Below are 26629 nucleotides of genomic sequence, written 5' to 3' on the forward strand. Positions count from 1 at the left end.
TCTTGCCTCTTTAGAGATCTCAGGTTTCTTTTCCTCTCACCCCCCTTGCCTACCTGTCTTGACTATAGGACCAAAAGGCAGGAAAAGAGCTGCCCAGGGGTACTCCTTAGCAACTCCCTGTGTTGGGAAGAGTGATTCCCCAGACCTGTCCATAACCTTGGGGCAGGGGGTGTTCTGGAGGTGTTAGTGTTTCATTTCTTTTTCTTTGAATTAGCCCCCATGTTCTGATCATTCATTATCTATACTATCTGTCCTTTGCCAGTAACTTTTGAAACAATGTTTCTTCTATCTTTCAAAGCTGTTTTGGAATAAACCCTATTTTCCTACCAATTTGACTCCTAACATTAGAATTGCATGTGTTGTAACCTAGCCTCTTCATCCCAGGATAGATGATGCCACCTAGTTTAAAAAAAAAAAAAAGCACTGTCTTGAATTAGGTTCCTTGGGACTGTTAGGGGCAGAGAGATGAGGATGGTGGTGAAATCGGTTTTATTGGTGATCAGGACCAAGTTCATGTTCCACAGAGTTGAAGAATGAACACCACGAGTAGACGGATAGACAAGGCAAAGAAGCATAGAAAGATTTATTTATTTAAGAAAGTGATAGAGGACAGATTTCTCCCAAGAGGAGGAAGGTTCCTTCCAGCTGAAATGCCCATGGCGGGTTGGGGAGGTGACTTGCCTTTTTTATATAGCAAGAACTTCTTTCATTATTCATTGTATTTCCTCTTTCCTGTATATACACACCTAAGAGCACAAACACAAGTTGTTGTTGTTTTTTTAATAACTTAAGCAACTCTTTGTTCTTTCCTTGAAAAACATTCATCACCCTCTCAACCCTCATTATTTTTACCCATATTGACTGCTTGACTTCATGACAGTTATTAGCTAATTTTCTCATTACCAGACCCTTGTCACTCTTACCTATAATGGGAAAATGAGAATACAAGAATAATTCTATAAAATGGGCCCACTGTGCTGACTCCCCCACATGCTTTCTTTGCCCCAAAGCAATTTACCTGCAGCCCTGCCTGGCCTAAGTGGACAGGATGTGTTGCATTCCTTAAGAGGAACCAGTTACTTTGAAGGGAGAGACATTTGTGACCCTTTTCACAGACCAGATTCTGGAAGATAAGGATAATTCCTCCAAACCACAAAACCTGTAAAAATGATTAAGAATCTGGTTACAGTTGCTCAGCATGGGCCAAGGGAATCCAGCATTGTCATGGCACTAGGTACTTGAAAGTCTGATGTCACCCTGCTGTCAATTCAAAGGTCAAGAGGTAAACCTGGGTGGAGCTCTCTGGAAAATTCCCTGAGACCCTAAATAAAACTGGAATGCAAAGGAGGCATATTGTCTCCTCCTTTCTGAGAGGACCAACTCTCTCCTTTGAGTGTCTCCTTTCCCTTCAATAAATTCATCCTTGTTATTCTGAGGGACATGTCTGAAATCTTTCTGACTTGATCAGCAAAATAAAGGCTTGAAAAGGGGGTATTTGCGCTGCCTCAGTTTCCTAGAAGACCCCAGCTCTGTAACAGGCCCCTCTCCCAATCTAGACATTTCAGGGGTATGAATTTAGTTAGGTTAATCACTTCCCATGAGTCAGATGAGGCTTATCAAGGCCTACTTCCTGCCAGCAGTTTTACCTAAAAAAGCCATGCAGTTTAGCAGGGGAGAAAAAAGTTCTAAGCACATTTACCTACCTGAACAAAAATTCCCACACTATCTGTACCACCTGGTCTCAGTTCTTAATGGCTGCTGGTTTTTAATTTTACAATGGATTTTAAATTGGGAAATTTTTCTGAGGCCAGGCATTTTATCCCTTACAATGTGTTAAACATGGGGATCCAAGATGGTGGGCAGAGGGAGACAGCATTCTGTGTCACTCCGTGACCTGGGACTCAAAATGAGAATACTGCTTCTCTGCGAGCCATATGCCTGCTCCCGTGCAGGAATCATGGTCACTGTGCCTGACCAGGGCTCCAGGCCTCGGCATCAGAGCAGGTCTCCCAACTACTGGCCCACGCAGGACTACCGGGTTCGCGAGCAGGACCACTGGCAACAGCACCCGTGCAGAACTTCCGGCCACCCACCTGAGCAGAAATCCCAGACGCAGCTCCCACGCAGGACATCCAGCAGCTTCCCACACATAGGAACTCTGGCCACCACTCCCATGTGGACCCCCATCTACCAATGTGGGGCTCCTCGGGTCACCTCCATCTTGGGACTCTGCAGCAGCAGATAGTCCCCTACACGCAGTAGCCTGTCTGCACCCGAGAACTTCACACAGGCTCTGAAGTCAGTTGACAGCCACACACTGCACGCCACAGAGCTCGTCTCTGAACTCATCATCCAACGCCATCACCCAGTTCCCCCACCAGACCCGACAGCCCATCGCTGAAAGCAGGTGCCTCCATCTTGGGTCACCTTCATCACCATCTTTAGTGGAGCAACTCCCAGTTTGGAACTCCTGCTGGCCAAGTATCCAGTTTCTAACTCCCCGCCTCTCCCCAGCAGCTGCTAACCTGGCACAATGAGTGACCAACACAAAACAGCTCTCAGTGGGGCAGGTGCACAGTGCACCCAAAGCACCACACTTGAGAGCCCTGGAGAGAAGAGAGAAATGTCCCTCATTTAGGAAGTAGTAAGGGAGAGGGTGAGTGTAGTGTGATAGTTTAGAGACTAACACAGATACCAGGAACTGGGAGGTCTTCGGGCAAGATGAAAAAATAAGATTGCTGAGAGCCACGGCTGAGTCTGTATGGCCCCTGGCATTTTGCCAACAGTATTGATTGACAGGCGAGGCATTACTATCCGCCTCTGCCGAAACTTTTGAGTTCTCGCACTATTTTGGAGTTCTCGTGGGGATTTCCGGGGATTCCCCGAGAGTTCCCATTGGTTGGGGAAGTGCAGGAGGAGGGATTTCCGGGAGAGATATTTCCGGCTGGGGGTTCCTGGACAAGCCTCATGGCGTTCGGGACGATTCCCCGGGAGCTGTGTGAAGTGTTTTCCTGCAGTTTAAAAATAAAGTTTGTTCCTGCTTCAGTGGCTAGTGATTTGTGCCCAGCCAGACTGCGGCATTTGGTGGCCCGTGCGGGGAACGTCTGAAGCTTCGGGGTAAGTGAAATTGCTTGCCCCTAAGGGAAGGCGAGAGAATGGGTGACCATTTTAAAAAACAATGTGTTCTTGTTTTGATTTGTTTTGTGTTTGTTTCAAGCTGCCTATCCCTAGAATTTTCTCAGGCAGATTGGGAAAAATGGTTGGCTCAAGGTTTGAAGTTGTTCGCCCCTGAGGAAGAGATAGAAATAGACCACAAATGCACATATCAAGAAAATAGGAAAATTGATACAACGATTTTTTGTTCCGTTTTTGTTTCATTCTGTTTCGGTTTTGTTTTGTGTTATCTTATTGGGTTGCGTTATCTTTTTTTTTTTTTTTTTATTAGCACTCCCTCTTTTTAATTTTTTTTTTGCGGGGGGATGGGGGGGTTGTACCAGGGATTGAGCTCAGGAGCCCTCAACCACTAAGCCACATCCCCAGCCCTATTTTGTATTTTATTTAGAGACATGGTCTCACTGAGTTCCTTAGCGCCTCACCATTGCTGAGGCTGGCTTTGAACTCGCGATCCTTCTGGTGTGCACCACCACACCCAGCTTCTCTCACCCTTTCTTTAATAATTTGAAACGTTGACATTGGTCTGGCTTAAATCTTTCTTTTGCACCTAGGTAAGACTATTCTTTCCCTATAAAAGTTTTCTATGTTCTACTTTAGTCAAAAACTACAAACACTTTGAAATTAAAATATGAAATGTTATGAATAAAAAATAAATGTGGGGTCCAAAATCCACAGTTTGAGATAGTCAACAGCATGGCTTATATAATACCCCACCTCACCCTTCTCAGCAGCATGTTTAGGCAGTCACTGCAAGGCTGCTCTAAAATTATACGGTCATTATGGTCTAACAGTCACATTGGAAACAGCAACCTAAACCCACACCAAGATGGACTGTCTTCTTCAAGAATTCCAAATGTCTTTTGCAATAGCTTCTGCAAGGCCCCAGCCCCTGAGAGGGTGGTGGTATGCTGGGGACATGAGTCCCCCAAGAAGCTGAGTGAAGTTTGGAGATTAATACTGGAAACTGCGCTTTGTCTGGATATCATCAAGAATCTGCTGTAGTTCCTCATCTTCAAATCGCCCCTCCAGGCTTGGAATCAGAGCCTTGGACTCCTCAGCAGTCTCTGGGCAAAGGTTGGCCAAACAAGCCAACTCAAACTTATGTAGCTTTTTCTGGAGCAGCAAGCTTACGGACACTTGCAATGGTCTCTCTATTTTTGAAATGACTGAAACGGGAAGTGTAGTTTAAAGTTTTCATGAAGACTCCTGAGAGTTCCTGCTCATCCTCTGCACTCTCATTTTGTTGCTTTCGATGCTCCAGAAGCATATGAACTTCTGAATTTAGAAGAGTCTCTGCTGTTTCAAACTCTTTGGGAAAGATAAGCTGTGAGGCGTCCTCTTCCACGTCACCAGCCCGCGGATCACTGCCGCCGGCCGCCATAGCTGCACCGCTTGGGGTTGCGTTATCTTTATAACAGATTAGAAATTAGTAAAAAACAAACTGAAAGAGTGTTAAGTAAATTGTTAGAGGTTCAGACCATGGAGAAAGCAAAAATAGATCAAGCAAAAGAGAAGGTCTCTCAAGCTAGTCAGACAGAGGAAGAAAATTTAAAGGAAGAAAGCTTAGAGGAGAAACAGCTATTAGGGAAAAAGCTACAACAGGAGGCTGCTACTAACACCGTTCTATCACCAGAGGGTGTAATTCAACCAACAGCACCCCCTATGGAGATAGCTGAGTGGCCCTCAAACCCCGTAGTTGATAGATGGGATCCTGATACAGGACCTCAAAGATTAGCATGCCCTGTACTTGAGCAGGCAGGAGGGCAGCGAATTCACCGTGCTTTAGATTTCAAAACAGTGAAGCAGTTAAAGGAGGCTATAACAACCTATGGTCCTCAAGCACCGTTCACTGTAAGCATGGTCGAATCCATTACCAACTTGGACATGACGCCAGCAGATTGGGCTAGTATGTGTAAATCTGTGCTAAATGGAGGACAATATTTGTTATGGAAGGTTGCCAATGAGGAATTTTGCAGGGAGACAGCTAGGCGAAATGCAGCAGCCGGTTACCCTCAAAGAAATCTAGATATGTTGTTAGGAAAAGGACCTTATGAGGGTCAACGGCAACAAATTGAATATGATCCTGGCGTATACGCACAAATTGCTGTAGATGCGGTTAGGGCATGGAAAACTTTACAGGGGCATGGAGGTTTACAAGGTCAATTATCTAAGGTAATACAAGGAACTAATGAACCTTACGCTGAATTTGTAGATAGGCTTATTCAAGCAGCTTCTAGAATTTTTGGGGATACAGAACAGGCAATGCCATTTATAAAACAACTGGCTTATGACCAAGCAAATCGTTGTTGCAGAGAGGTCATTAGACCATGGAGACATGAAGATTTAAACATATATATTAAATTATGTAGAGACATTAATGAACAAGGGCAAGTCTTAGCAGCAGTACAACAGGCTTTAGATGCCAGGCCAAAAACATGCTATAATTGTGATCAAACAGGACATTTTAAAAGGAGTTGCCCCATAGGAGGAGGGTTTAACAAAGCTAGATATCAAACGAATAGAATACCGGGTATTTGCCCACGATGCCGTAGAGGGAAACATTGGGCTAATGAATGCCGTTCTCAAACCACCATAGAGGGTATTCCGTTATCAAAAAACAGACAAGGACCAAGTGTTTACCCACGATATCGTGGAGAAAGGCATCGAGCTCCATTGCCAAAAAACGGACAGGGGGGCCCAATGCTCTGGGGCCCACGACCATAAATGTACGGGGCACTGGAGGAACCCAGAAACACCATGGAGGAACCCAGCAACACCATCAGGGTAGTGCCCAGGACACATTATCCATCAGATCTCTCATCAGATGAACCAGAGGGAGCGCAGGGTTGGACATCTGCGCCTCCGCCAGAGCAGTACTAACTCCAGAGATGGGAGTTCAAATCATTCCCACGGGAGTAAAAGGACCTCTTCCCCAAGGAACAGTAGGCTTATTGTTAGGACGCAGTTCTTCTACGCTAAAAGGACTTATGATAAGTCCCGGGGTAATTGATCCCGATTATGAAGGTGAAATAAAAATTATAGCCAGTTCTCCAAAGGGTATATCAGTAATTTCACCAGGAGATAGAATAGCACAGTTATTAATAATACCCAGCCTACATGATAAATTTTCCAGTAGTACTATAGAAAGAGGTTCCAGGGGATTAGGCTCCACAGGTGTAGATTGGGCTATGCTGTCTTTAAATTTAGATTCTCGCCCCATGCTAAAACTAAATATTCAAGGACATGAATTTAATGGACTACTGGATACAGGTGCAGACCTTAGCATCATATCTCGTCAAGAATGGCCAAAACATTGGCCATTACAACAAGCCACTCAAACGCTTCGAGGCCTAGGAGTGGCAACTAATCCCCATAGAAGTGCAATGGTATTAGATTGGAAGGATCCTGAAGGATGCGAAGGAACTATACAGCCATATGTATTGGATCATCTTCCTATAAATTTATGGGGACGAGATGTCCTAGATCAATTAGGTTTGACATTAACAAATAACATCAATCCAAATGCGCCCACTATTAGGGCTAGACAAGGTTTCAGGAAAGAAAAAAGATTAGGAGAACAAGGCATAGCAGCACCAATTCAAATAGATCAGGGAATAAATAGACATGGACTGGGTTTTCAGAAGGGGTCACTGAGGCAATAAAAATTACTTGGAAATCAGATAGACCAGTATGGGTTCCTCAGTGGCCCCTGACTAAAGAAAAGATACAAGCAGCCCATGACCTGGTCAAACAACAATTAGCGGAGGGACATATACAACCTTCCGTATCTCCTTACAATACTCCCATTTTTGTCATTAAAAAGAAATCTGGTAAATGGAGATTATTGCAAGATTTAAGAGCCATTAATAATGAGATGGTTATTATGGGACCTGCTCAATGGGGGATTCCTCAATTGTCTGCTTTGCCAAAAACCTGGTACGTTTTAGCTATAGATATTAAAGATTGTTTTTTTTTCAATTCCAATTCATCCTGAGGATAGTCCACATTTTGCATTTACTATCCCTGCACTGAATCATGAAGGTCCTGATCAGAGATATGAATGGAAAGTACTCCCTCAAGGGATGGCTAACAGCCCAACTATGTGTCAAATTTATGTTAACAAAGCAATCCAGCCACTTAGAAATCAAAATCCTAAACTACAAATATTTCACTATATGGATGATGTATTGTTAGCACACAAAGCTAAAAACACATTGCTAGAATGTTATGCCACACTTACAAATTTATTAAAAAATTATAATCTAGAGATAGCAATAGATAAAGTACAATTAAATTTTCCAATTAATTATTTAGGAGTTCCATTATCCTCAACCATGGTCCGTCCACCAAAAATTCAAATACGAGTAGATCAACTCAAATCACTTAACGACTTTCAAAAGTTATTAGGAGACATAAATTGGATAAGGCCTTATCTAGGCATACCAACAGGAGAGTTGGGACCTTTATTTGATATCCTAAAAGGTCCATCAGATCCAAATTCACCCCGCATGTTAACGCCTGAAGCAAGAAAGGCATTAAAAATTATTGAAACATATATGGAAAATATGCATTTGGATAGAATTGATATAAGTTTGCCTTTATTATTTATTGTAATACCAACAAAAAATATTCCTACAGGAGTATTTTGGCAAGAAGGTCCATTGTTGTGGATACATTTATCTTATTCTCCTAACACTATTCTTACTAGGTATCCTGAGGCTGTAGGACAATTAATACTCAAAGGAATAAAAGCAGCAAAGGGAGTGTTTGGAATTTCTCCCAATAAAATTATTACTCCATATACTATGGATCAAATTGATGAGTTAGCTAATGAGTTAAATACTTGGGCAATAATCATGTGTAAATCTAATGTTTCATTTGATAATCACTTACCATCTAATCCTTTGTTGTCTTTTTGGTCTTCGCATCCTGTAGTTTTTCCAAAAATGACAAGAAAAACCCCTATCATGAATGCTCCAAATGTATTCACTGATGGGTCAAATAATGGTACAGCAGCAGTAGTTACCCCTGATCAAACTTTTACATTTTTAGTACCCAAACAATCAGCTCAAAAGGTAGAGCTTAATGCAGTTTTACAAGCTTTTGTGATGTTTAAAGATTCTGTATTTAATTTATTCTCTGATAGTCAGTATGTAGTTAATGCTATAGTATCCCTTGAAGATGCTGGCAGGATTTCCCCTTCCTCTACTGTTTTCTCTTTGTTTTCTGCTATACAAAGTCTAATCTGGGACAGAAAAGATCCATTCTTTATAGGACATATCAGAGCACATACAGGATTGCCTGGAGCCCTTAGTTTGGGCAACGATTTAGCAGATAAAACTACACATGACATACATATTTTCTCTACACTAGAAGAAGCTACACATTTTCATAAAAGGTTCCATGTCAATGCTAATACTTTACAAAAGCACTTTAAAATAACTAAGGAACAAGCTAGACAAATAATAAAACAATGTCAAAATTGTGTGACCTTTTTACCACAAGTTAATCTTGGAGTCAATCCTAGAGGACTGATACCTAACCATATTTGGCAGATGGACGTCACACACTTGCCACAATTTGGAAAATTAAAATATTTGCATGTTACAGTTGATACTTCTTCCGGATTTTTGATGGGCTCCCTTCATTCCGGAGAAAAAACTAAAGATGTTATAGCTCATTGCTTACAAAATTTTGCCACTGTGGGCGTTCCAAAACAGTTAAAAACAGATAATGGTCCTGGTTATACTTCTACCTCTTTTAAACAATTTTGCTCATCATTTGGCATTACTCATATAACAGGAATTCCATACAATCCACAAGGACAAGGCATAGTTGAAAGAGCTCATCAAACTATTAAAATGTACTTACTAAAGCAAAAAGAGGGAATTGGAAAGGGGTATATGTCACCCAAAGATAAACTTAAAATAACCCTTTTTACTCTAAACTTTTTAAATTTGGATTCCTCAGGGCTTAGTGCTGCGGAAAGGCATATGTGTCCAAAAAATGTACATAAGCCTAAGGTACTTTGGAAGGATATTCTAACAGGACAATGGAAAGGTCCTGACCCAGTGATTGTCTGGAGTCGGGGTTCTGTTTGTGTTTTTCCACAGGGAGAACAGCAGCCGATTTGGATTCCAGAGAGATTAACTAAAACAATTTCTACAGGCCAAAAGGAAGATGATTTGACTCAAATCCATAATAGCTGATATCCAGAACTCCAGTTTGGCTATTCTTACATCTACGACAGTGATTAACCAGGATGCTTTTTTCAATATTTATTTTATTATTTGCCTTTTCCCACATCATAAAGTTCTATTTTATTTTTGAGCTCATACAGACCTAGGTTAATGTTTTTCTGATCAGTTTTATTTTTTGACTGTGGAGTTTTTAAGCATTGCAATGGAGATTTCACCTAGGTAAAGCTTCAAGGCCTTTACTATTGTCTTAAGTGTTGTATGTTATGTGTGCACACTTCTGTTTTGTGTTGTATGTCTGTATGTGCGTATGTCCATATATCATATATGAGGAGCGCTCATGAATAAATGGATCCAAATTTTTTTATTCACGTGATTTTAATGGTTTAATTTAGATTGGGTAAACAGCTGTTGAAAATTGTTTTAATATGTGAACAAATAAGGAGGTTAACAGATCTGTTTGTTTACTTTCACCTTTCCTTCTCATTATATTTAATAATTCTGTTCAGGATAATGTAAATTGTTCAAAAAATTGTTTTCTTAGTGCCTGTTGGAATGTTACATAATTTTTTTCTTAGCATCATTGCCAGAATTCCTATCTTCATCCCAGTGCCGGTGAAGACAAAGATAAAACCAAACTACAGCTTCTTCGATAGTTATCACAACAAACTGTAAAAACTGATGCATCAATGAATAATAACTCCACAAGTAATGCTCAATTAAGGAGTCGATTTACTTTGGGAGGAAATGGACATATTGACAGATTCCTCTGCTTTGAATTGCTTGCAGACCTTGCCTGGACTATGTATCACTTGTATGCATTGTGAACTATCTGTTGGTGCAGCGACTTGTGGTAGTGCTGGAGTATTTTTGCTGATGGTGTCACCGGTGGTACAATTTTTCAAAGAAGCCCTCAATTGGCTTAGTGTCATGGCATTTTGCATCCTCCTCCCTTCTACTAGTGATGGTCTGAAATTTGGGGGCCAACAGAGGTGAGGCGAAGAACTTCACCCCCCCCCCACTGGTGCAAAGGCCTATCCACAAGTATGGCTGTATGCTGGACCGGTAGTCAGTGACGGGTATGATCCAATTGCAGTGGTACCAACCTAAGACAGGAGGCTGACGCCTAGAGGTCAGTTCATCCGATGACGGGTAAGGACCATATGTTGAATTGGACTGCCTAACAGGCACGGTCCCTAAGCCACATTGCTTGTTGTTTAATTAAACAAAAAGGGGGAGATGCTGAGAGCCACGGCTGAGTCTGTATGGCCCCTGGCATTTTGCCAACAGTATTGATTGACAGGCGAGGCATTACTATCCGCCTCTGCCGAAACTTTTGAGTTCTCGCACTATTTTGGAGTTCTCATGGGGATTTCCGGGGATTCCCCGAGAGTTCCCATTGGTTGGGGAAGTGCAGGAGGAGGGATTTCCGGGAGAGATATTTCCGGCTGGGGGTTCCTGGACAAGCCTCGTGGTGTTCGGGACGATTCCCCGGGAGCTGTGTGAAGTGTTTTCCTGCAGTTTAAAAATAAAGTTTGTTCCTGCTTCAGTGGCTAGTGATTTGTGCCCATTTGTGCCCAGCCAGACTGCAGCATAAGATCATGGTGTGGTTTCCCTTCGGGGATTGGCAGGTCCCATACCCTACTTCCAGGTGCACTCCAACCAGTACCAACCCTCCTACCCTGATTACCTTCACGATCCTGAGGGCCTAGATACAAGCTAACAACAGATGACCCCACCTATTGGATGAGAAGGGAAGCAGGAAAGATACTGATCTCCAACCAAAACAATCCCTGTTTCTTCCTTCAAGATTTTTTTTTCCTTCTCCCTCTCTATTCTCCCACCCTCACATCCCCAACATATGTGAAACCAAGTACAGGATTTTGAGGACTGGCACATCTGAATAGTGTATTACAGTTGTGTTGTATATTCTTTTTTTTTTCTTTTTCCACAAATATTTACTTTTTAAAATAGTATTTTTATTTTTCTTAATACATCTGTTTGTTTTATGTACTCTATTGTCTTCCCACTTGTCTACCCCAAATTACTTCCTCTCACTTCTCCTGCTACTAATCTTCCTCTTTAGATTTCTCTTTCACACTTCCTAAGACATAACAACTCTGTATCCTCACCTCCTACCTCTTCAGCATATCTTCCTACTCCTCACCCCCGGTTTTTGTCCACCATCAGAAACTATAAACTCTTATACAAACCTGAGTATACTGTAGATAATAATTGAATTCACCATTTCTGAATATTGTGACCAAACTGTAAATGTCTTAATAGCAAATATTTGTTTGTAGGGTGTATATATTGTTTATACTGGGATCTGTTAATATTGTCCTACACCTCAAAGGAGAGGTACTGGAACCCTACAGGGGCACTATAAGCCTATAGGGTAAAAATGGTAACTCCTCAGATCCACAGTGCTAGAAGGGAAGACACACAAGCAATATGAAAAGACAATGGAAGAAAGTACCCCAAACAAATCAAGATACCACATTATTAGAATCCATGGCAAGCACAGCAGAAGAAATGACAGAGAAGGAGCTCAGGGTGTACATAATTAAAATGTTCTGTGAATTAAAGGATGATATAAGAGACCAAATACAGGCAGCAAAAGATCATTTTGACAAAGAGCTACATAAACAAATACAGGAAGCAAAACATAACTTCAATAGGGAGATAGAGGTTCTTAAAAAAACCAAACAGAAATCCTTGAAATAAAAGAAACAATAAACCAAATTAAAAGTTCAACTGGAAACGTTACCAACAGATCAGAGCACTTGGAAGACAAGACCTGAATGACAGATGAATGAAGACAATGAAGACAAAAAATAATCTTGAAAAGAAGTAGACCACATAGTGAAAATGGTAAGAAACCATGAGCAGAACATTCAAGAAATATTGGATAGCATGAAAAGACCAAATTAAAGAGATATAGGGATAGAGGAAGGCATAGAGTTCCAAACCAAAGGAATGAGCCATCCATTCAATGAAATAATATCAGAAAATTTTCCAAACTTGAAGAATGAATTGGAAAACCAAATTCAAGAGGCTTACAGGATGCCAAATTTATAAAATCACAACAGATCCACACCAAGGAATATATAATGAAAATGCCAAAACATACAGAATAAGGAGAGAATATTAAACGCCATGAGAGAAAGGAATCAGATTACATATGGGGGAAACCAATTAGATTATGTGCAGATTTTTCAACCCAGATCCTGAAAGCTAGAAGATCCTGGAACAACATATATCAAGTTCTGAAAGAAAATGGATGCCAACCAAGAACCTTATATCAAGCAAAATTAAGCTTTAGATTTGATGATGAAATAAAAATCTTCATGTTAAACAAAAGTTAAAAGAATTTACAACTCGAAAGCCTGCACTATAAAACTTCTTCGGCAAAATATTCCATGAAGAGGAATTGAAAAACAACAATGAAAATCAGCAAATGGAGAAACTACACTAAAGGAAAAACTAATCAAAGGAGAAACCAAGTCAATGCCAAAAATAAACAAAAATGGCTGGGAATACAAATCATGTCTCAATAATAACCTTGAATGTTAATGGCCTAAACTCACCAATCAAAAGACATAGACTGGCAGATTGGATTTAAAAAAAAAAAAAGACCTCACAATATGCTGCCTTCAAGAGACTCATAGGAAAAGACATCCACAGACTGAAGGTGAAAGACTGGGAAAAATCATACCACTCACATGGACTGCAGAAGCAAGCAGGAGTTTTCATCCTCATATGAAATAAAGTAGACTTTAAGCCAAAGTTAATCAGAAGGGATAATAAAGGCTATTTCTTACTGCTTAAGGGAAACATTCATCAACAAGACATAACAATAATGAATTTATATGCCCCAAACAATGGAGCATCTATGTTCATCAAACAAACTCTTCTGAAGTTCAAGAGTCAATAGATCACAACATAATAATTCTGGGTGACTTTAACGCACCTCTTTCACCACTGGATAGATCTTTCAAACAAAAGCTGAACTAAAAGAAATTATAGAACTCAATGATACAATCAATAACTTAGACTTAATATATATAGAATATTTCATCCTTCAATGAACGAATACATTTTCTTCTCAGCAGCACATGGATCCTTCTCTAAAATAGACCATATATTATGCCACAAAGCAACTCTTAGCAAAAGTAGAGATACTACCCTACATTCCATCAGATCATAATGGAATGAAATTAGAAATCAATGATAAAATAAAAAATAAAAGCTACTCTAACACCTGGAGACTAAATAATATATTACTAAATGAACAATGGGTTGCAGAGGACATCAAGGAGGAGATAAAAAAAATTTTAGAGGTGATGAGAACACAGATACAATATATTGAAATCTGTGGAACACTGTAAAGGCAGTTCTAAGAGGAAAGTTCATTGCATGGAGTTCCTTCCTTAAAAGAAGAAAAAGTCAACAAATAAATGACTTAACATTACATCTCAAAGCCCTAGAAAAAGAAGAACAAATCAACACCCAAAGCAGTAGAAGACAGGAAATAATTAAAATCAGAGCTGAAATCAATGAAATTGAAACAAAAGAAACAACTGAAAATTGACAAAACAAAAAAGTTGGTTCTTTGAAAAAATAAATAAAATTGACAAACACTTAGCCATGCTAATGAAGAGGAGAGAGAAAACTCAAAATTTTACTAACATATGTGGTGAAAAAGGAAATACCACAAGACACTACAGAAATACAGAAGATAATTAGAAGTTATTTTGTAAACTTGTACTCCAATAAAATAGAGTATCAAAGGCATCCTCAAATTTCTAGTCATATGGTTTGCCAAAATTGAATCAGGATGATATACATAATTTAAACAGATTAATTTCAAGTGATGAAATAGAAGACACCATCAGAGGCCTACCAACCAAGAAAAGCCCAGGACTGGATGGATACACAGCTGAGTTCTACTACAAGACCTTTAAAGAGGAACTAATACCAATACTCTTCAATTTATTTCAGGAAATAGAAAAAGAGGGAGCACTTCCAAACTCATTCTATGAGGCTAATATCACCCTGATTCCAAAACCAGGCAAAGACATATCAAAGAAAGAAAACTTCGGACCAATATCTAATGAACATAGAGATACTGGGATAACAAGAACATATTTCAACATCATAAAGGCTATCTATACTAAGCCCCAGGCCAACATCATTCTAAATGGAGAAAAATTGATAGCATTCCCTCTAAAAACTGCAACAAGACAGGGATGCCTTCTTTCACCACTTCTATTTAACATAGTTCTTGAAACACTGTCCAAAGCAATTAGACAGATGAAAGAAATTAAAGGGATACAGATAGGAAAAGAAGAACTCAAATTAGCATTATTTGCTGACAATATGTTTCTATACCAAAAGATCCAAAAAATTCCACCAGAAAACTTCTAGAACTAGTAAATGAATTCAGCAAAGTAGCAGGATGCAAAATCAACACCCATAAATCACCCTCTGAAAGGGAAACTAGGAAAACTAATCCATTTACAATAGCCTTTAAAAATAAAAGTTCTTGGGAATCAACCTAATGAAAGAGGTGGAAGATCTCTACTAAAAAAACTACGAAACAATAAAGAAAGAAATTAAAGAAGACCTTAGAAGATGGAGATATCTCCCTTGTTCTTGGATAGGCAGAATTAATATTGTCAAAATGTCCATACTACCAAAAGCACTATACACATTTAATGTGATTCCAATCAAAATCCCAATGACATTCCTCATAGAAATAGAGAAAGCAGTCATGAAATTAATCTGGAAAAATAAGAGACCCAGAGTAGCTAAAGCAAGCCTTAGCAAATAAGAGTGAAGCAGGTGGCATCACTATACCAGAACTTAAACTACATACTACAGAGCAATAGTAACAAAAACAGCATGGTATTGGCACCAAAATAGACTGGTTGGCCAATGGTACAGAACAGAGGACACAGAGGAGCTGGGGCTGTGGCTCAGTGGTAGAGCACTTGCCTACACATGTGAGGCACTGAGTTCTATCCTCAGCACCACATAAAAATAAATAAAATATATTGTGTTCATCTACAACTAAAAAAAAATTAAAAAAAAAGAATAGAGGACACAGAGACTAACCCACATAATTACAATTATCTTAGATTAGGCAAAGGCGTCAAAAATGTACATTGGAGAAAAGATAGCCTCTTCAACAAATCGTGCTGGGAAAACTGGAAATCCATATGTAACAAAATGAAATTAAACCTCTATCCCTCACCATGCGTAAAACTCAAAGTGATTAAGGTCTAGGAATTAAACCAGAGACCCTGCATCTAATAGAAGAAAAATTAGGCCCAAATCTCCATCATATCGGATTAGGCCTCTATTTCCTTAATATGATTCCTATAGCGCAAGAATTAAAATAAAGAATAAATGGATGGATTCAAACTAAAAAGCTTCTTCTCAGCAAAAGAAACAATCAGTAAAGTGAATAGAGGGCCTACAGCTTAGGTGCAAATCTTTACCACTTGCACATCAGATAGAGCACTAAACTCTAGGGTATATAAAGAACTCAAAAAACTAAACACCAAACAAACGAATAACAACAACAACAACAACAAAAACCCATAAATAACCCAATCAATGAATGGGCCAAGGAAGTGAATAGACATTTGTCAGAAGGTGATATACAATCAATCAACAAATATATGAAAAAATGTTCAACATCTCTAGCAATTAGAGAAATGCAAATCAAAACTAACTCTAAGATTTCATTTCACTCCAGTCAGAATGGCAGCTATTAAGAATACAAACAACAGTAAGTGTTGGTGAGGATGAGGGGAAAAAGGCACACTCATACATACATACACGTGGGACTGTGAAATGGTGCAGCCAATATGGAAAACAGTATGGAGATTCCTTGGAAAACTGGGAATAAAACCACCTTTTGACCCAGCTATCCCACTCCTTGGTCTACACCCAAAGGACTTAAAAACAGGGACACAGCCACATCAATGTTTATTGCAGCACAATTCACAATAGCTAAACTGTGGAACCAACTTAGATGCCCTTCAGTAGATGAATGAATAAAGAAAATGTGGTATATATTCACAATGGAATATTACTCAATAATAAAAGAGAATAAAATCATGGCATTTGCAGGTAAATGGAGTTGGGGAATATAATGCTAAATTGAAGTAAGCCAATCCCAAAAAAACAAATCCCGAATGTTTTCTCTGATATAAGGAGGCTGATTCATAGTGGGGTTTGGAGGGGGAGGATGGGAGGATTAGATAAACTCTAGATAGGGGAAAGGGGTGAGAGGGGAAGGGAGGGCGAATGGGGGTAGAAAAAGATGGTGGAATGAGATGGATATGATTACCTTAAATACATGTATGAAGACACGAATGGTGTGAATATACTTTGTATACAACCAGAGATATGAAAAATTGTGCTCTATATGTGTAATATGAATTATAATGCATTCTGCTGTCATATATAACAAATTAGAATAAAAAATTTTAAAAAAATGTTTTCAAAAAAACAAGGTATTTACCCCTACATTGAAATATAGATGTGTCTATAAAAGATATTTTAAAAAAACTCTAACCACAATTTTTTATTTTGGTACCAGGGATTGAACTCAGGCACTCAACCACTGAGCCACATCCGCAGCCCTATTTTGTATTTTATTTTGAGACTGGGTCTCAGAGTTGCTTAGTGCCTTGCTTTTGCTGAGGCTGGCTTTGAACCCACGATTCTCCTGCTTCAGTCTCCCAAGCTGCTGGGATTTCAGGTGTGTGCCACTGAACCCAGCCCCAACCACAATTTCATACCTAAAAAATTAACACTATTTCATTATTGTCTTCAAATACCAATGTTCAAATTTCCTGATTAATGTCAATTTGGGTCATGATCCAAATAATCCATACATTGCATGGACTGTGGGGTTTTTTGTTTTGGTAGTGCTAGGTAATGAATCCAGGTCCTTAGGGATATTAGGCAAGCACTCTACCACTAAACTACACCCAGCAATTAATGTGTCTTTTTAAATCTCCTTTATGCTTTTCTGTTCCATGACTTGTTTTTCTTGTAATTTATTATTTTTCTCGGTACCAGGAATTGAACTCAGGGGCACTCGACCACTGAGCCATATTCCCAGACCTTTCTGTATTTTATTTAAATACCTTATTGTATTATTTTATCGTAAGCCTTCTGGATCCCTAAAATCTTTGAACAGGGTCTCACTGAGTTGCTTAGCACCTTGCCATTGCTTAGGCTGGCTTTGAACTCACAATCCTCCTGCCTCAGCCTCTCAAACCGCTGGGATTATAATCGTGCGCCATGGTGCCCAGCTCTTGCAACTTATTTAAGAAGCCAGATCATTTGTTCAAGAATTTCTTTTCCTCTGAATATTATTAACTGGATTCTTACTCTGTTTTTAAACTTTTTTTCTCCATTTACTTGTTTCCTGTAAATGGTAGTTTCCAGAGAATTGGTAGATATTTTGGTAATACTTCCACACAATGTTGGTGTTTTACAAAGTAACTGAGGAATGCTCATATGTTCAGGTTTTTAATAAAATAAAAAATTGGATTTTATCACATATTTATTAAAGACAATCATTTACAGTTTATAAAAAAAATACTGCCTTGATATACACAAAAATCTCCTGATAGTGGTAATTAAAAACAACTACTTCCACCCCCCTCAGGTCCATACTAATATTTCATTTAAATTGGTTTAATTTTGAAGTGTAATCCAATAAGACTGAAGACCAAGCACTTCAGGTCCTGGACAAGATAATAAAATACTCGTAAGCCTTCTGGATCCCTAAAATGTAAGAGGGGAAAAAAATTAAAATGCTGAGAAAACCTGGCAAAAAAATCCCTCCAAAACATAACCCAATTAATAACCTGATTATTTATCTACCAAAATGCTTCTTGTGAAGCATTAAACCTTTGAACAGCCTAAAACCCATAAAGAAATATTACAAATATTAAAATGAAATATTATGAGGGCATTTAAATATGTTGTTTTTTGGGGGAGAGGGGTACCAGGGATTGAACCCAGGGGCACTCAACCACTAAGGCACACCTCCAGCCTATTTTGTATTTTGTTTAGAGACAGGGTCCCAGTGAATTGTTTAGTGACTCAATTTTGCTGAGGCTGGCTTTGAACTTATGATCCTCCTGCCTCACTCTCCTGAGCTGCTAGGATTACAGGCATGTGTCACCACACCCGGCTTGATATTTCCTTACTTCAGTGGCTCAGGAAGCTGAGGAAGAAGGACTGTGAGTTCAAAGCCAGTCTCAGCAAAAGCGAGGCACTAAGCAACTCAGTGAGACCCTGTCTCTAAATAAAATACAAAATAGGGCTGGGGATGTGGCTCAGTGGTCGAGTACCCCTGAGTTCAATCCCCAGTACCTCTCCCACCCCCAAATCATGATTAATATAACATTTCAATATTTTTATGCTTTTCAAAAACTGTATTTTTTAATGTACACACACAGCAAAAGACTAAAAAGATACATTTCAAGATATTAACAATGGCTAAGATTATGGGAAATTTTTTCCCTTCTTTTCTATTTTTTATATATTTCCTGTGCTTTCTACAATGAACATGTATTGCTTTCAGAATTAGAAACAACCTCCTCTCCCCTTTTTAAAGTGGTACTAAGCAGAACCAAGAGGCTGAATATTACTAGGCATCAATATCTAAGAACAAAAATACTGAAGGAAGACAATTAAACCCAACATTTACTAACAGTGATCCATAACTAATTCCAAATCCTTAAAACACAGGAGTCAAACAGGTTGTTGGATTCTAGACCCTTTAAAGCATATAGATTTGTATTGCAACATTGTAATTTGCCCCACTGACAACATGAATTTTTAAATTTAGATATTAAGAGATTTCAAATTTAATCAACACTTAAAGAGGTGCTGGGTTGAATGGTCAACAGTGACTGAGAAAGCTTCTCAGACTCGGATATGGTACAGTTTATTTCAAGAACTTCTTCATGCATACTTAATTTTCTATTCTGGCTGCTTTGATGCATTATTCTCTCTGTGTATATGTGTGTGATTGTGTGAGAGAGAGAGAGAGAGACTGAGAAAGTTTTAGTATCAATGACTGAAACAAGAAAAGTAACAGAAGTAGCCTTTAAAAATACAGCTGGCCCAAATCTGCAGAGGATCTTTATCATTCATGGGTCCAAACCACACATGGATCAAAATGTATTTAGGCCTATAATAGCAGATTTTTTTTCTCATTATTTCTTAAACAATACAGTATAACAACTATTTACATAGCATTTATCCTGTATTAGGTATTTTTTTTAATATATTTTTTTAGTTGTTGATAGACCTTTATTCATTTATTTATTTATTTTTATGTGGTGCTGAGGCTTGAACTTAGTGCCTCACATATGCTAGACAAGCGCTCTACCACTGAGCCACAACCCCAACACTGTATTAAGTATTATAAATAACCTAGAGATGATTTAAAGTATACATGAAGATGTACATAAGCTATATGAATGTGTTAAACCATTTTATATGAGACTTAATCAACCACAGTTTTGGTGTCTACAGTGGGTCCTGGCACCAATCCCCTGGGGATACTGTGAAATGACTATAATGTGGAGTCCCTTTCTAATGAAGGGGACAAAGCTGCCCGGTTCTATCTTGCAATTGCACCAGATCTTCCCATAATGGTCCCAATTTGGTTCAAGTTTCTTATTAATCTACTCCAAGATAGACATAGTGGATAAAAGGATCATACATACTTACTTAGATTGATTAACATCAATAAGGGAACCAATTTTTGATGTTGTGAAAGAAATGTGTTCATCTCCAATGACGATTTCAAGCTCCTAGAAACATTTAAAAAAATCTAAGTTGGGCGAGGCTGAAATGTTCATCAAGTACAAGGAAGGGGCTCACTACTTCCAAATCACTCAAACTCTACTATAGATGGCCACATAGAAAAAGTACCTTATTTTAAGCATTAAACTGTGATGGAAACAGAGATGATACTAGATAAGCCCTTGAGAAACTCATCTGCCTTGAGAGAGTAGTGTCTTCAAGGACAATCATGTGAGATTTAAATTTACATACCACTTTGTGAAGTGACGTGGATAGATATGGTATCCAACCTTTCTGGGCAACATGGAACAAGGAAAATTATCCTAGATCTTGGGTTTGATCTCAGCTTTGCTACTTACTAGCTGTATGACCTTGGGTTTCAATTTGTAAACAGTGACACAAATACCATAAACCTTCAAACTATCTATATGATTGCCTCCTCTTTGCCACGTATTGTTCTTAGTACTTAGGACAGATTAATAAAACCAAACCAAACACATAACTCTGTCTTTGAAGAACTTATATTCTTCCAGTGAGACCTTTTTTCCCCCACCTTCTTTTTAAAAAAATAAATATTAAAAAATCTATCTTCCATGCTTTTTCTTCTTTTGGTACTAGGGATTGAACCCAAGGGTGCCTTGACACTGAGTTACATCCCAGTCCTTTTTATTTTTTGAAAAAAAAAAAAAAAAAATTATTTATTTTAGGTCTAAGTTGTGGAGGCTGGCCTTGAGCTTATGCTGTTCCTGCCTCAGCCTCCACCAGTTGCTGGGATTACAGGCATGCACCACCATATCTAGTGCCATCTCCCATTCTTTCTCCTCCTCTGTCCCCTAAAGCTGGAGTGTATTCTTTCTACTTGTGATTTTAGATTTGGTAGTATGTTTTAAATCTATTTTATGTGGTCATACTACATGTATCTTTTTACTTTTTCCATTCAATATTGCTTTTTAGATTTTTCCATGTTGAGTTAACACAGATCTTATTCACTAGTTTTTAAAAATTTTTTTGGTATAAAAAACAATGTGACAAAATTCTTCTATGTATTTCCTTGCAGGTATGTGAAAATTTCCCTAGGAAAATTCCTAAAAGTAGGATAACAGTATTCTCAGGGGCTAGGGATAATAGTTCACTTGTAGAGCATCATAAAAATCAGTGGAATACACAAACAAATTTACATTTTTAAAGATCACAAGATTTTAGGATGGAAATGTGGGCTGTACAAGATGAGGAAAATCAAGGAAATCAATTAGAAATCTGGATTATGATGGCTGCAGTCAAGGAGAAATATCTTTTTGGTTAATTCAGTTAAATAAGACAATGGCTCTTATTTTTTTAATTCCCAAAACAATCTTTAGAATTTTATACACACACACACATATGTGTCATGAATTTAAATACATATAGTCACTTGCATGATTTCCTTCCATTAGGTTGTGAAATAACTATTTTTTATTTATCTCTATATCCCCACAATGCTTTGTCCAGAGAAGTTACTCAATATATGAGATAGAGAGCAAAGGTCTAAGAGGGGAGATCACAAGAAGCAATTCAGGGCTGGGCTCTGGGTAGCCTGCAACACCACTTGCTGTCTCTGGTCCTCTCTCTGGAATTAATGTTTCCTTAGACAAAATGCTAGTTATCTGTTTCATGCAAGGCTCAGTAATATGCACATATGCATGCACACATTAAGCAGAGCAGTAAATGTCATCTTTTTTGTAAGAATTCTGTATTACAAGGACAGTCAATAAAATACACACCTGCCGGCCTACTCGGTCAGGAGGAGGCCACAAAGCATCATCTTCTTTGGTAATTTCACTGTCATCAATTATTCTCTTCAATTCCTCCATCACACTTTTATGTACATAGGCCTGAAAGCAGGTTAAAAAACAGAACTTAGGTTGTATTTTTATGGAGTACTCTGACTCAGAGAAGATAAAAACAACAGCTCCTGAAGACCTATTTCTGTGCAGTTGAGCATGGTAGTGTATTAGCCTGGAAAACTGAGTGAGATCCTGTCTCAAAATAAAAAGCAAAAAGGTTGGGAATATAGCTCAGTGGTAAGGTACCCTGGGTTCAATCCTCAGTACCCCCCAAAAAACAAAACAAACTAAAAACACTTTGTATGCTAGCCCATGCTGACAAGTATGGAAAAGTGTAAAATCAATTGCTCATTAAATAGTTATTACAATACATTGACTGTGGGCTGGAGTTGTAGCTCAGTGGTTGAGCACTTGCCTCGCAAGTGTGAGGCACTGGGTTCAATCCTAGCACTACATAAAAACAAATAAAGGCACTGAGTCCATATACAACTAAAAAAAAATTTTTAAAAATACATTGACTGTTAAGATATTTTCAAATGTAACAAAGTGGTAAAAGGAAAAAGTAGCTTTGACAAAGTCTTTCCATGTTGAGTTAACATAGATCTTATTCACTAGTTTTCATTTTTTTTTGGTATAAAAAACAATGTGACAAATCATAACAGAATGAGAGTCCATGGAACAGTACTAAGGCATGCTGTGTTAGTCAGTTTTTCGTCACCATTACCAAAATACTTGATAAGAACTAGTTAGGGGAGAAAAAGTTTAATCTGGGCTCATGGTTTCAGAGGTTCAGTACGTGGTCAGCTAATCCCATTGCTCTGGGCCCTAGTTGAGGCAAAACTTCATGGGGGAAGGGCTTGGCAGAGGAAAGATGCCCGCCAGGGAGGTGGGGAAGCAGAGGGAAGGGCATCGGGGAAGAGGCCACAGAGAAGATAAACCCTTCCAAGGCATGCCCTCAGTGACTTACCTCCTCCAGTCACAACACACCTGCCTATAATTACTGCTTAGTAATTCAAATTATAAGTCCACCAAATGGATTAATTTATACCAATGTGGTTATAGCTCTCAAAATCAAACCATTTCACCTCTAAACATTCCTGCATTACTACGTGATATTTCTTTGGGGTCAGGGGAGTATGACAAGCATCTCATATCCAAAGCATAATATATGCACAGATCTGAATTCCAGTTGTTAACCTCTTACTAGCAAGGATGACTGTGAACAGGCCCCATCTGGGCCTTCATTTTGTTATAAAGAGGATATAATACCTCCCATCACATGGGCTTATAATCAGGGTTAATAAGATCATATGTATGATCTTAACACCTGGTGCCAGGCATGGCATCTATCATGTATTCAATGATGCTAATTGCTTTCTATGCTCCCTTTTCACTTTCAGATGCAAATTAAATAGCTCTCTTCATTGAGGGCTATGTGCCGAGGAATATACCAACTGCTTTAAGAATACCATATTTAATTCTATGACAGTACTTGGAAAGGGACAATGATTTTATTATCCCTGTTTCTGAATATGAAGAAACAGAGACTTATCAAGTTCAGCCAGGAAACTTATCCAAGGTCACACAGGTTAGTAAGCAGCAGATTGAGGGATCCAACCAAGGCATACCAGGCTTCAAGTAGCTATCAGTAATTGATTCATAATTATAAAATAAAAACTGAAATACATAAATAAAATAAAAAGGAAATAATCTAGAAGCTGTTGACAGATATAGATCTACTTCCCCAGTCCTTAACTTTAAATACTATTCCTAGAAAGAGCAAAACCAATATAAGGCAGAAAGATAGACTGAAATGAAAATGAAAGGCATACCTCTTTTCTGATCATGACATCATTTTTGTAATTACTGTTGTTGGCATACCTCAATTTACCTGTAATAGGGAGAAAATAAATGCAATATACAGTAAAAACATATGAATAAAGCATTATTAGTCAACCGAGACTATTACCTGTTGCCTAAAATGTATCCTAACTGTTTTTCAAAGGGGCTGTCAGATTTACTATGTACGCCTTGGAGTTTCAACATTACTAGCCTTTTCAGTTTGTCACTTCAGGTTACTAGCCTCCCAGCCAAAAATTCAGGTAACACTGAACTACAGTTCAAGCAAAAGGCAACTACCTATGTAAAAGAATAAAAGCAGACTGTTTTGTGACTCAGACAAAGCACAGTTCTGCAGATTAATATTCTCAGCTGAAAATAAGGATTGTAGTTGATAACTTACCTGCCAGAGGACATGTGAAGGCACATTGAAAACTGTAGGATGCTGTTTATATGTATTATCATACAACCATGTGACAATCTGATATTTCTGTGATGAAAAGAATGTGCTTTTATCATTGAACACATTTGGTACACAAGGCCCTCTGTGCATATGAAGAGTGAACAGGCTAGTTTGGGGAATATGGCAGGGATGGAGAAGACAGAAAAAAAAACAGAAAACATGATTTCCCCCACTATGGAAGACACAGGTAAGAAGAGCCAAATAAAAAGCCTTTTCACTTTTTCTCTACTTCAAGTTTCATTTCATGTTACTTACAATGGATAATGTGATGCAGGAACAGATCTACATGGCTAGGTTAATCTAATACTTTGATACCATCAATGGTTTCCTTCTGCCTTCCTGACAAAACCAAACTCCTTATTATAGCAACTAAGCTGAACCCCTGCCTTTCTTTGTAACCTCTCTCCTACATAATCTTTAATCACAGCTGGTGTCAAACACGTTGTTTCTGCCTGAAACATCTCAAGCACTTTTTAGCTTTCAGCCTCTTTGCTGTGAATCGTCCAAAACACAACTCCTACACAATTCTGCACATCCTTCCAACTCAAGTCATAGTATGCAGGAAGTTTTCTCTGACCCTCAAGTTAGATTAGGTGCCTCCTCTTTGCTTCCAAAGTTTCCTTTGCTTCTTTATGCCACAACACCTAATACACCATTCTGTCACTGTTTGTTTACAAATCTATCTCCCTCACAGTTGAAGCTTGTCAGATTCATCTTTGTACCCTCATTTAGTTCAAATTTTCTATCATCTTTGACTCCTCTTTCCTCCACCAGTGTGCCTTCCAAATATTATCAGTCAAGCCTAATTGGTTCTGCACCCAATGCTATCCTAAATCTTCTCCATTTCTATTAATTCTATTAATTTCTATTGGTACCCTAGTCCCAACCAACACTTCCTCATTAGTGACCATTTCCACTCTTGCCCATTCTGCACCCAATAGCTAGAATAAATTTTCAGGAATAGATAACATTTTTCCTTTGCTTCAAAATTTCCGACTGTGTCCTGCTGTATTTAGAAATCTAAACTCTTTACCATGGTCTATAAACACATAGTGTGGCCCCAACCTATCCGACATAATCTCCTACTATTGTCCTCAGAGCTCAACTATTGCTCAACCATCACACTGGCTATCTGAAACATGCCTGGCTTGTTCTTGCCCTTGACATTTGCTACTCCCTCTGTAAAGTGCTCTTCCTCCTGAGCTTCACGAGGCTAGCTCCTTCTTGACACCCAGGGCTCAGTTCCAATATCCACTCTTCAGAGAGCGCTCTAAAGGCTACCCTATCTTAAAGCAGCTCAACCAGCAATTATTTCAACATTTTGCCTTTTCAGGATCAATCGTCACTGTCTGGGATCATTTTGTGATCCCTCTCCCAGCGTTGAAACAGAAGTTCAGAGAGAGAATTAGTTTGTCTATCCTCGTTGCTGTATTCCTAGAGTGTAACACAGCAAATGTAAGCAAACCGGTCACAACTAGCACTAAACAGAAGCCGCTGCACACGGATAGAAAGAACCTAAGAGCGGAGAAAGAGGGTTCCTTCAGACCGGGTCTGCACGGGTCTCAGTCCCTTCCTCTAGTTCCCTGCCCATTCCGGACCCCAGGGATGCCCCCAGGCCTAGTCCCCACTCCAGGCGCGTGAGAAGCCGCTCTTACCGTCGGGTCGGAATTCAAACTCCAAGAACTCGTGGCCGAACTTGCCTTTGTGACCCACGTAGTAACGTAGATAAAAGTCACTCTCCATGCCTAGCAAAATGGAACTAAGACCGAACTTCAGAAGCGAACCACAATGCCGCGGTCGGCGGCAGGTAATGACGTTTACGGTGGCGCGCGGAAGTGACGTCAAGAAAAGGGCGTGCTCGCGGTGTCTAGGTCCCTCCTCCCCGGAGGTGGGGAAAAGCTTGTCCCTCTTTTCCACCCCGGGGCGGGAAAGTGGAAGAACTTCTTTGTGTGTTTTGGGAAATGAGGTGGAAGTTGCCGGCGGTCTTCGTGCTTCTTCTTCAGGGACTGGCGACCTCATTTAAAGACTGGGAGCCCGGGACTTCGATCCTGGGTCCCGCCATTTTAAAGGACACCGACTCATGAGTCGGAGAAGATTCCTTACTGTCTCTGGATCTAGGTTATCTCAACAGTAAAATGAGCAAAATGACCGACTTCCCAGGAGAAAGCCGTGCACTATGATGTGTGTGTAAATTGTCTTCAAACTTCTGTTAAGAAAACGTTCTCAGTGACGCCTTCCCCGAATCCACAGTGCAGATTACCTGGAACTAACTCGCCTAGACT

The 26629-nt window shown here is 39.2% G+C and overlaps 1 protein-coding gene and 1 pseudogene across 2 annotated transcripts; both read right to left on the reverse strand.

The window, feature by feature from the left end:
• Positions 1-639: 639 nt before the first annotated feature.
• Magoh (mago homolog, exon junction complex subunit) lies at positions 640-26156 on the reverse strand. 2 transcript variants are annotated; one of them, XM_071617846.1, is made up of 6 exons: positions 26003-26156; positions 23878-23936; positions 21983-22093; positions 20148-20230; positions 1019-1159; positions 640-746 (listed from the first exon to the last, which is right to left on the reverse strand). In XM_071617846.1, exons 1-5 carry the CDS (start codon positions 26088-26090, stop codon positions 1063-1065), a joined length of 438 nt encoding a protein of 145 aa, XP_071473947.1. In that variant the 5' UTR covers positions 26091-26156; the 3' UTR covers positions 640-746; positions 1019-1062. The 2 variants fall into 2 exon arrangements, with proteins under 2 accessions (XP_071473947.1, XP_027800788.1); XM_027944987.2 differs by lacking the exons at positions 640-746; positions 1019-1159 and adding an exon at positions 17944-18185.
• On the reverse strand, positions 3789-4562 carry LOC139707453 (DNA-directed RNA polymerase II subunit RPB4-like; annotated as a pseudogene).
• Positions 26157-26629: the final 473 nt, after the last annotated feature.

The sequence above is a fragment of the Marmota flaviventris genome, chromosome 10, assembly GCF_047511675.1.
Source record: "Marmota flaviventris isolate mMarFla1 chromosome 10, mMarFla1.hap1, whole genome shotgun sequence".
NCBI lineage: Eukaryota > Metazoa > Chordata > Mammalia > Rodentia > Sciuridae > Marmota > Marmota flaviventris.